The sequence below is a fragment of the Leguminivora glycinivorella genome, chromosome 11 (assembly GCF_023078275.1).
Source record: "Leguminivora glycinivorella isolate SPB_JAAS2020 chromosome 11, LegGlyc_1.1, whole genome shotgun sequence".
In the NCBI taxonomy this organism is placed as follows: Eukaryota; Metazoa; Arthropoda; class Insecta; order Lepidoptera; family Tortricidae; genus Leguminivora; species Leguminivora glycinivorella.
The window spans coordinates 21,160,033-21,172,259 of NC_062981.1; the positions used below are offsets into that span (position 1 = coordinate 21,160,033).

Here is a 12,227-nt window from a genome sequence, read left to right on the forward strand (position 1 = left end):
AAGCACTTGCTGCCTCTAACAATAAAATGTCAAATCAAGACTCAGCATCTTCGTGTGACACAGTTTTGCTGTCCACTGCAAAGGTCATCGTTCGCGACAGTAAGGGTGAAACGCAGGTTATCAAATGTCTGCTTGACACCGCGTCACAAAGTAACTTCATTACTGAAGAATGTTGTAGGCGCTTAGGTTTAACTTTTGATAGGAAGCCAAGCTCTGTATTTGGCATTGGAAAAACCAAGAAAATTGTTAAGGGGAACGCAAACGTAAAAGTATTTTCGCGATTCGACGATAACGTCAACTTCGACGTTTCGAGTTTGGTGGTCGATCGCATCACCGACGACCTGCCGTCAGTGCCCGTGGACATGTCAGCACTGACACATGTTCATGGTCTCCCTCTAGCTGACGACACGTTGGATACGCCCGTCGCCATTGATGTACTGGTGGGTGCAACTATATTTCCACATTTACTGCTGCCGCACATCGTCAAAAGCGAAGTGGACTATATGCCACCAGCTATACAGACGGTACTGGGGTATATTTTAATGGGTTCGGTGCCTGCTTTACAGCCACCGCGTAAATATACTTCAGCTTGTTGTACTTCCGTGGATTCCATGGACCACCTCCTCAAAAAGTTCTGGGAACTTGAGGAAGTATCCGCTCCGCCCGCTCAAAGCCAGGATGACTTTGAATGCGAGGAATATTTCCGCGCCACCACTACGCGCGACGCTAGTGGTAGATATACTGTGGCATTGCCTTTCCGAGATGACGTGTTCAAGCTCGGAGAGTCGCATTCGGCTGCTAAGAGGCGCTTTCTTTGTCTTGAAAGAAAGCTAGAGTCATCGAGTGTGTTACGTGCCGCCTATGACGATATAATTCGTGAATACGTCAGTAAGGGTTATATATCGGACGTGACTAACTCTCTCAACGCGAACACCTCTTCAGCCCTCGCATACATAATTCCTCATCATGCTGTCGTGCGTGAGGATAAGACCACTACCAAAGTTCGTATGGTCCTGGACTCGAGTAGCAAGACAACTACAGGCCTGTCGCTGAATGATGTCTTGCACTCAGGGCCCAATCTTCAAGGGGATTTATTTTCAATCCTCTTGAACTTTCGCTTATTCAAAATAGCGCTTTCAGCCGATTGTCGCCAAATGTTTTTACAGATTGGTGTTTGCGAATCGGACCGCCAGTTTCAACGAATCTTATATAGATTCCGCCCGGCAGATCCCATTTCGACATACGAATTTAACCGTGTGTGTTTTGGTATGAAGTCGAGCCCATATCACGCGCTCCGCGTCGTTCGCCAGCTGATTGCAGACGACGGACATAAGTTTCCAATGGCAGCAGCGATCGCATCGTCCTGCACATACATGGATGACGTATGCTTCAGCATTATGTCAGATGATTCGCAACAGCGGGATGAATCTGTTGCTATCGCTGCGGCTAAGGAGCTTATTGACCTATTCAAATGCGGTCAATTTGATCTTGTCAAATGGACCTGCAACTCAGAGACCGTGCTACGTGAGATACCTGCTTCTCATATGGCTTCCGTAGACTTGGAAATAGACCCAGGAGTCTCGCAAAAGGTCCTTGGCTTGTGTTGGAATAAATCTGGCGATTATTTCCATTTCAAGGTGACAGAGCCAGATCCAACGTGCACTAAAAGGACAATCTTGTCTGCAGTGGCTCGCCTATGGGATAACGTCGGCTTAGTAGCTCCAGTTGTCCTTTACGCAAAACTCCTCATACAGGAGCTTTGGTTGATCAAATGCGACTGGGATGAGACTCCCCCGACCCATATTGTAAATTTATGGGAACGATTTTGTTCTGAGTTGCCAAAATTGAATGAAATTCATATACCGCGTCATCTCGGGGTAGTACAAGGTTGTACTATAAACCTCTTAGGCTTCGGTGATGCTTCCGAGCGGGCATATGGAGGTGTAGTTTATCTTCAGGTCATAAACGGGAATGAAGTGACAGTTCGATTGGTGTGTTCCAAGTCGAAGGTCTCTCCCTTGAAGACAGTCTCTGTAGCGAGATTAGAGCTGTGTGCTGCTGTCCTCCTGGCAAAGCTCATGCGGAAGGTGCAAGATAATTTCGAGCCCCGTTACAACATTAACGAGATCTACGCCTTTACTGACTCGAAAGTTGCGCTCTGCTGGATTCAGTCATCACCACACCGCTGGCAAACATTCGTTGCCAATCGCGTTGTTAAGATAATTGAAGCTGTACCGGCCAGCTGCTTCCATCATGTGGTGGGCTTAGAAAATCCCGCGGATTGCTTGTCGCGTGGCCTGACGCCTGCTAAGCTTGTGGATCATCCTTTGTGGTTTACAGGACCGGCTTGGGCATCGAAGCATCCATCAGAATGGCCTTTAAGGGAGCTCGATCGAGAGTCCATCGGAGAAGTGCCGGAGCTTAAGCCTCTTGCACACGCTACTACTACGGATGTGTCAGAGTCACCACTATATTCCCTCGCGCAGCGGATATCGTCGTGGTCTCGATTACTGCGCATCGTCGTATACGTGTACCGCATCCTTAATCCGAAACCGCTCCCCACGGCCCTTACCCGATCCGACTTAGAGTTTGCTGAAGGCAAAATTCTCTCATCGTTGCAAAACGAACATTTTTGTGACGATATTGAGAAAATTAAGAGCAAGAAATATTGCTCACCTGCTTTACAAAAGCTCAAACCGTTCTTAGACAAAGACGGTCTAATTCGTGTTGGAGGCAGGTTGACAAATCAGGGACCGGCCCGCTATCCCTTATACGGGGTTTTGTATGGGTATTTCGTTAGGCTTAACTTACCCTACCCTTTTGACGCGATACCCTTTCATTTTGCTTTTAAAGCCCTAACGAAAGCGCTTACCTAAAATAGCCCAATACCCTTTCAAAACCCTTATCATCGGCTCAGCCTAACGCCATAAGGGTAAGCCTTATATTGGGTTTTATTTGCTTTCCCTTATAGCATATCGTGCGAGTTTAAATCCTGTACCTCGCTCATAAAGCACACATTACTCCGAACGAAATAACATACGATCGTTACCTACGGCGGCACTGTGTGTGATATTTGCGCGTTTCTGTTTGATGGAAACGGCTGTAGATAAAATAAGGTTCAATTTTCAATACCAAATACTTATAGTTATGATAGGCTCCTGCTTTGCTCAGGTGTAACACAGGCAAACGCTGCTTTTTAGGGTTCCGTAGTCAACTAGGAACCCTTATAGTTTCGCCATGTCTGTCTGTCTGTCCGTCCGTCCGTCCGTCCGCGGATAATTTCAGTAACCGTTAGCACTAGAAAGCTGAAATTTGGTCCCAATATGTATATCAATCACGCCAACAGAGTGCAAAAATAAAACATGGAAAAAATGTTTTATTAGGGTACCCCCCCCCCCCCTACATATAAAGTGGGGGCTGATAATATTTTTCATTCCAACCCCAACGTGTGATATATTGTTGGATAGGTATTTAAGAATGAATAAAGGGTTTTTAAGATTGCTTTTTGATAATATTAATATTTTCGGAAATAATCGCTCCTAAAGCAAAAAAAAAGTGCGTCCCCCCCTCTAACTTTTGAACCACAAGTTTAAAAAATATGAAAAAATCACAAAAGTAGAACTTTGTAAAGACTTTCTAGGAAAATTGTTTTGAACTTGATAGGTTCAGTAGTTTTTGAGAAAAATATGGAAAACTTCGGAACCCTACACTGAGCGTGGCCCGACACGCTCTTGGCCGGTTTTTTTTATCGGACTTGTCTTGATGAGTACCGGAAGTCTAGCTGATGCTGAACCCTGGCTGCACCTAGGGGAACTCGGGTTTAGTGTAATACAGGCAAACGCTGTTTTCGTCATCGGACTTGTCTTGATGAGTACTCGAGTGAGCAGTATCCGAAGTCCAGCTGATGCTGAACCTTGGCTGCACCTAGGGGAACTCGGGTTTAGTGAAACACAGGCAAACGCTGTTTTCGTCATCGGACTTGTCTTGATGAGTAATCGAGTGAGCAGTACCCGAAGTCCAGCTGATGCTGAACCCTGGCTGCATCTAGGGGAACTCAGGTTTAGTGTAACACAGGCAAACGCTGTTTTCGTCATCGGACTTGTCTTGATGAGTACTCGAGTGAGCAGTACCCGAAGTTCAGCTGATGCTGAACCCTGGCTGCATCTAGGGGAACTCGGGTTTAGTGTATCACAGGCAAACGCTGTTTTCGTCATCGGACTTGTCTTGATGACTACTCGAGTGAGCAATAACCAAAGTCCAGCTGATGCTGAACCCTGGCTGCACCTAGGGGAACTCGGGTATAGTGTAACACAGGCAAACGCTGTTTTCATCATCAGACTTGTCTTGATGAGTACTCGAGTGAGCAGTACCCGAAATCCAGCTGATGCTGAACCCTGGCTGCACCTAGGGGAACTCGGGTTTAGTGTAACCCAGGCAAACGCTGTTTTCGTCATCGGACTTGTCTTGATGAGTACTCGAGCAAGCAGTACCCAAAGTCCAGCTGTTGCTGAACTCTGGCTGCACCTAGGGGAACTCGGGTTTAGTGTAACACAGGCAAACGCTGTTTTCGTCATCGGACTTGTCTTGATGAGTACTCGAGTGAGCAGTACCCGAATTCCAGCTGATGCTGAACCCTGGCTGCACCTAGGGGAACTCGGGTTTAGTGTAACCCAGGCAAACGCTGTTTTCGTCATCGGACTTCTCTTGATGAGTACTCGAGTGAGCAGTACCCAAAGTCCAGCTGATGCTGAACCCTGGCTGCACCTAGGGGAACTCTGGTTTAGTGTAACACAGGCAAACGCTGTTTTCGTCATCGGACTTGTCTTGATGAGTACTCGAGTGAGCAGTACCCAAAGTCCAGCTGATGCTGAACCCTGGCTGCACCTAGGGGAACTCGGGTTTAGTGTAACCCAGGCAAACGCTGTTTTCGTCATCGGACTTTTTTTGATGAGTACTCGAGTGAGCAGTACCCAAAGTCCAGCTGATGCTGAACCCTGGCTGCACCTAGGGGAACTCGGGTTTAGTGTAACACAGGCAAACGCTGTTTTCGTCATCGGACTTGTCTAGATGAGTACTCGATTGAGCAGTACCCGAAGTCCAGCTGATGCTGAACCCTGGCTGCATCTAGGGGAACTGGGGTTTAGTGTAACCCAGGCAAACGCTGTTTCCGTCATCGGACTTGTCTTGACGAGGACTTGGGTGCGCAGTAGCCAAGACAGCGCTGTAGCTGAGCCCTGGCGGTACCTAGGGCAACTCTGGTTTCAGTGTATTATAATATAGAAATATTTCTTGCAATGTCAAGTTAGGCATAAAAACATAATATTAACTAAACAAAAATCCTACCAGAAGTGAATATTAACATCAAGTAGAACAAATTTATTAATTTGCCATACATGAAACCTCAGAGGAAAAAATTCAATAGAGAGGACAAGCCGCGCGCGGCCTGGTCGCAGATGTAGGCCCATTGGGCCTACACCGCCGCCAGTTCGCCGTCCGCTGTCATCGAGTGTACACGCGCGCTGTTCACCGACGAAAAACGAGTTTTATCAAAAATGCCGAAGTGTGCAATAATAACTTGCAAACATCGCAGTGACCTGAATAATTTCCAAGCCGATAGGATAACATTTCATAGGTAAATACTATTTATTTCCTTTTATTTCACATAAAACACGAATTCAACGTAATACTCCGAGTTGTACCATGTAACCTTACATTTTCTTGTGCTTTAAAACGTTCATTATACATTGCGGCTACACAAGGAACATATTGTAAACAGTGTAGTGTTTTGCGCCGCAATGAACGGTGTACAAAACGATTCACTCAGTGAGACATTTTTCTCGGAAACGAGGCGAGGCGTTCCCGCTATTTATCGTTGTGTGCGTGCGCGATCGCGCTCGCTTATCGTTCGCGTGTACACATACATTGAAATGATGCGCGTGTATTGCGCAATAGGAGCGTCCAGCTACAAGTGTGTGTGACTAAGACAAGTCCGATGACGAAAACAGCGTTTGCGTATGTTGCACGAAACCCGAGTTCCCCTAGGAATAGTCAGGGTTCAGCATCAGATCTACCTTTGCAAGTCCGATGACGAAAACAGCGTTTGACTATGTTGCACGAAACCCGAGTTCCCTTAGGAATAGCCAGGGTTCAGCATCAGCTCTATATTGGTTACTGCTCACTCAAGTACTCATCAAGACAAGTCCGATGACGAAAACAGCGTTTGCGTATGTTGCACGAAACCCGATTTCCCCTATGAATAGCCAGGGTTCAGCATCAGCTCTATCTTGGTTACTGCTCACACAAATACTCATCAAGACAAGTCCGATGACGAAAACAGCGCTTGCCTATGTTACCCCAAACCCGCGTTCCCCTGGGAAAAGCCAGGGTTCAGCATCAGCTCTACCTTGGTTACTGCTCACTCAAGTACTCATCAATACAAGTCCGATGACGAAAACAGCGTTTGCCTATGTTGCACAAAACCCGAGTTCCCCTAGGAATAGCCAGGGTTCAGCATCAGCTCTACCTTGGTTACTGCTCACACAAGTACTCATCAATACAAGTCCGATGACGAAAACAGCGTTTGCCTATGTTGCACGAAACCCGAGTTCGCCTAGGAATAGCCAGGGTTCAGCATCAGCTCTACCTTGGTTACTGCTCACTCAAGTACTCATCAATACAAGTCCGATGACGAAAACAGCGTTTGCCTATGTTGCACGAAACCCGAGTTCCCTTAGGAATAGCCAGGGTTCAGCATCAGCTCTACCTTGGTTACTGCTCACATAAGTACTCATCAAAACAAGTCCGATGACGAAAACAGCGCTTGCCTATGTTACTCCAAACCCGCGTTCCCCTGGGAAAAGCCAGGGTTCAGCATCAGCTCTACCTTGGTTACTGCTCACTCAAGTACTCATCAAGACAAGTCCGATGACGAAAACAGCGTTTGCGTATGTTGCACGAAACCCGAGTTCCCCTATGAATAGCCAGGGTTCAGCATCAGCTCTATCTTGGTTACTGCTCACACAAATACTCATCAAGACAAGTCCGATGACGAAAACAGCGCTTGCCTATGTTACTCCAAACCCGCGTTCTCCTGGGAAAAGCCAGGGTTCAGCATCAGCTCTACCTTGGTTACTGCTCACTCAAGTACTCATCAATACAAGTCCGATGACGAAAACAGCGTTTGCCTATGTTGCACAAAACCCGAGTTCCCCTAGGAATAGCCAGGGTTCAGCATCAGCTCTACCTTGGTTACTGCTCACACAAGTACTCATCAATACAAGTCCGATGACGGAAACAGCGTTTGCCTATGTTGCACGAAACCCGAGTTCGCCTAGGAATAGCCAGGGTTCAGCATCAGCTCTACCTTGGTTACTGCTCACTCAAGTACTCATCAATACAAGTCCGATGACGAAAACAGCGTTTGCCTATGTTGCACGAAACCCGAGTTCCCTTAGGAATAGCCAGGGTTCAGCATCAGCTCTACCTTGGTTACTGCTCACATAAGTACTCATCAAAACAAGTCCGATGACGAAAACAGCGCTTGCCTATGTTACTCCAAACCCGCGTTCCCCTGGGAAAAGCCAGGGTTCAGCATCAGCTCTACCTTGGTTACTGCTCACTCAAGTACTCATCAAGACAAGTCCGATGACGAAAACAGCGTTTGCGTATGTTACTCCAAACCCGCGTTCCCCTGGGAAAAGCCAGGGTTCAGCATCAGCTCTACCTTGGTTACTGCTCACTCAAGTACTCATCAAGACAAGTCCGATGACGAAAACAGCGTTTGCGTATGTTGCACGAAACCCGAGTTCCCCTATGAATAGCCAGGGTTCAGCATCAGCTCTATCTTGGTTACTGCTCACACAAATACTCATCAAGACAAGTCCGATGACGAAAACAGCGCTTGCCTATGTTACTCCAAACCTGCGTTCCCCTGGGAAAAGCCAGGGTTCAGCATCAGCTTTACCTTGGTTACTGCTCACTCAAGTACTCATCAATACAAGTCCGATGACGAAAACAGCGTTTGCCTATGTTGCACGAAACCCGAGTTCCCTTAGGAATAGCCAGGGTTCAGCATCAGCTCTACCTTGGTTACTGCTCACACAAGTACTCATCAAGACAAGTCCGATGACGAAAACAGCGCTTGCCTATGTTACTCCAAACCCGCGTTCCCCTGGGAAAAGCCAGGGTTCAGCATCAGCTCTACCTTGGTTACTGCTCACTCAAGTACTCATTAATACAAGTCCGATAACGAAAACAGCGTATGCCTATGTTGCACGAAACCCGAGTTCCCCTAGGAATAGCCAGGGTTCAGCATCAGCTCTACCTTGGTTACTGCTCACTCAAGTACTCATCAAAACAAGTCCGATGACGAAAACAGCGCTTGCCTATGTTAAACCAAACCCGCGTTCCCCTGGGAAAAGCCAGGGTTCAGCATCAGCTCCATCTTAGGAACTGCTCACCCAATTAACTCATCAAGGCGAGTTAGATGACGAAAACGGCTTGTTTTTATGTTGGCAATTAACGTTTTCAATGTGTAATGTTAATGATTAATTGTATTGATTTTCGGCCAACACTGTATATTTACATGCATACATACATATTTACATAATTATATTCATACATACATACCTACATACATTCATACGTACGAACATACAACATACTGATCTATGGGCGACGATGATCATTTACCATCATCAGGCGATCCATCAGTCCCTTGTATCCCAGTTCATTAAAAATAATTTCTAGCCGTGTTCTACTTTTATCCAACGAAAACATGTTTCGTTGCAAAATTAAAAATGGGGCGCATAGTGCGGAGTGGCAACAGCGCATTTTCCTTCCTGTTCTTACACTAGCTTAGATTCATAATCCTGTCTCTTTCACGCAAGGCTCGACTACGCTTTAACAAAAGGGAAAGCCTTATAAATAGCGCTTAAAATAAGGGTAACCCTTATTAAAGGCTTGCAAGCCGTATCGGATAGCGGTAAGCCAATGCACAGGGCTAGCTTTATTGTTTTGCTGAGTTTTTTGTAAGGGCTAGTCAAATGAATGGGCTTGCAGTTGGAAAGGGAGAGTCTCTCGTTTGGGTCGTCCTTACGTTAGGGATTCCCAATGAAAGGCTTGTAGCGCGGAAGGGGTTGTCCGGTCCCTGTGACAAATACAGACTTGCAGTATTCTCAGAAGCACCCAATTGTGCTCCCGCGACGTGATCATGTAGTCAATATGATCGTTGACTACGTTCACAGAAAGCATTTGCATGCTGGTCCCGAGTCAATGATGACTATACTTAGGCTTCAGTATTGGATTCTGTCGGCTCGTCGTGTCATTCGCGACCGCATTGCCAAATGCAACACTTGTTTCAGAGCGAATCCACAATCGTCTTTTCCGCTCATGGCAGACTTACCGGGCTGTCGCGTGAATCAAGTGGATAAACCGTTTACGCATACAGGGTGTGATTATGCAGGCCCTCTGCAATATACGCCTACTCGTGGCAGAGGAGTGAAGAGTCGCAAGGCTTGGTTATGTATTTTCACTTGCCTCACTACGCGCTGTCTTCACATTGAGATAGCGACGGAATTGAGTACCGCCAACTTCATGGCTGCATTAAAGCGCTTTTTGGCACGCCGTGGTCCCGTCCAATGCATGTATTCGGACAATGGAACCAATTTCGTTGGCGCCAATTCTTATATGCGTGACCTCTACAAGTTCTTGGATGCTCATCGTCCACTTATAGAGATGGAACTAGCGGAGAACCGCATTGATTGGAAGTTCATCCCTCCTGCTTCTGCTCATTTTGGAGGCGCGTGGGAGTCTATGGTGAAAATAGTAAAAAATCACCTTTTCAAGGTGATCGGTACGCAAATACTGACGTACGAAGAACTTCTAACGACGCTTGCTCAGATAGAAGCGCTCGTTAATTCCCGGCCTCTAACAGCCTTGAGCAGTGACCCCGCTGAGCCATCAGCTCTTACTCCTGCTCATTTTCTCCATACTGCTCCACTGTTGTCGTTACCTACTCCATTGGTCGAGTCAGGTAACTTACGTGAACGACATGCCCTCCTAGATAGGATAGTGCAGTCTTTCTGGCAACGATGGCGAGCAGAGTATCTGCATCAGTTGCAATCACGAGCTAAATGGACAACGCCATCAGTTCCCATCGCAATTGGCACAGTAGTCGTCATTAAAGTAGATAATGTGCCGCCATTCTCATGGCCATTGGGTGTTGTAGACGCAGTGCATCCTTCAAAGGACGGCTCAACCCGCGTTGTTACTGTCAGGACAAGTAAAGGAAGTTTCGTCCGTCCTGTCGTGCGGTTGTGTCCTTTGCCTAACCAGTAATGGAATGGGTATTATGTTAGAATAATATTATTTTTTTCGCTATTATTTTACTCGAAGAAAAGGGTCATTATTTATTTATTTTATTTAGTACTTCTTTCCTTTAAAGGAACCCTTTAAAGCCGGGGAGAAATGTTCGCGCCCTTTTCATTCATTATCATTCATATCGTCCATCCCGCTCGCTCTTCCTTATGATAGGTTCAACCTCATTTTTAATTGTCATGTCACCCGCCTCTTTGCCAAACTTCTTAAAAAATATAAAAGACGTCAAGTGTCAATCCGCAAAAAGAAAGTCGTTGTCAATGGTGAATAAAAATATCCGCAACGAATTAAGTTATTAATTAATTATATTATAATAGAACGATTCGCGAGTGTGCAGTGCAAGGAAAGAGAGAACCAAGCTTTGCAAGGGTGGCCACCCGATAAACTCTCGAGACGACAACATCGGTGAGTTTGGCTCCCCATCAATCTCCATAATTTTATTTTCCGTTTTGTTTTATTTTATTACAATAGTTCGTTAGGAACTTCGTATCCGCAGGTCCTTCAACAATATGTTTTAAAATGTCAAATATTAATATTAGCGCCATCTAGCTGAGCGTACCCCGAAGGTGTAATGCCATCTAGGCCACCGTACCTTTTTCTGTATGGTACTGGGGTAAGTTTTTTCTTAGACTTTATCTGTCTATACGGAGTTATATATGTTTTTGATAGTATCTGAGTAAGTGTAAAAGTATAAGTACACTGAGAGAAATTTGCATTGTGAATTTAACAAGTTCGACTTGTTGCGGTTTATCCGTTTGAATCAGCCAAACGTATGTTTAAAATAATATGTGTCAGGTTGTTCTTATAAAATCGACTTGTTGATTCAAATGTATTGCCGATTCAAATGACAAGTAGCTTGTTGTTTGAACCAAAGAGCACGTAGGCGCTATTTTAACCAAAAAACTTGTTGAACGAACATGAAAACTGGTTGTATTTTCTCTCAGTGTAGATACGCTCTTTGGTAACCACGTTGTACCTACAGCTCTGACGCAGGCAGTACGTAAGGGCCAACCCTTATCGTAAATAGGTTTGAGCTAATATTGATACTGCGAATGTTTATGCCTGTTTTTCCTCGGTGACCTTACATTGACTTGTTTGTACCTAGATTTATAAGGGGAGGTCAATAATAAACTACAGATGTGCAAACGGAAAAAAAATCTAGAAGTGTGTAAATTATTTTTTAGAAAAAGTATTTCTTTAAGTATTTATGTATGTGTTGGAATCGTGAAATTTAAAACTTTAAATCAGGGTTTTTTCCGGAAGAGTTGGAAATATTCTAGGATTTTTTAGAAACAAATATATAACACAAAGGAATCGTACAGTGTCACCCAAAGATGAGAACTTTTCGGAAATGTAATCCATACTAATATTATAAATGGGAAAGTGTGTGTGTCTGTTTGTTTGTCCGCTTTTCACGGCAAAACGGAGCGACGAATTGTCGTGATTTTTGAAGTGGAGATAGTTGAAGGGATGGAGAGTGACATAGGCTACTTTTTGTCTCTTTCTAACACGAGTGCAGCCGCGGGCAAAAGCTAGTAAGTAAATAAAACGAATATATTGAGCCTTTATCCGTGGTAAAGTCAATAAACAGACAAAACAAAGATTTAGAAAAAATAAAGATTGATTGTTTAATTGCTTTTATTTGAAGATTTTTTAAGAAAACCAATAAATAACTGTCTCTCTATTGTTACCTTTATGTACAATAAAGCTTATACATACATACATACATACATACATAATATGTAAAATAAACGTTTACTTTAAAAGCTCATAAAATAAATATGGTGCAATCAAACCGTCATGCTCATCACCAAGTAAATAAAAGTGATCGACAGATAGTAACTATGTAC

General features: G+C 44.9%; 1 protein-coding gene across 1 annotated transcript; it reads left to right on the forward strand.

Annotated features, from left to right (window-relative positions):
* Nucleotides 1-2,481: 2,481 nt before the first annotated feature.
* LOC125231283 lies at nucleotides 2,482-10,583 on the forward strand. Its single transcript, XM_048136723.1, has 2 exons — nucleotides 2,482-2,745; nucleotides 9,158-10,583. Exon 2 carries the CDS (start codon nucleotides 9,223-9,225, stop codon nucleotides 10,336-10,338), a length of 1,116 nt encoding a protein of 371 aa, XP_047992680.1. The 5' UTR covers nucleotides 2,482-2,745; nucleotides 9,158-9,222; the 3' UTR covers nucleotides 10,339-10,583.
* The last annotated feature ends 1,644 nt before the right edge of the window (nucleotides 10,584-12,227 follow it).

Bases quoted from the DNA above. Each gene is read 5' to 3' on its own strand.
- LOC125231283 (XM_048136723.1), top strand. From the start codon at position 9,223: ATGATCGTTGACTACGTTCACAGAAAGCATTTGCATGCTGGTCCCGAG.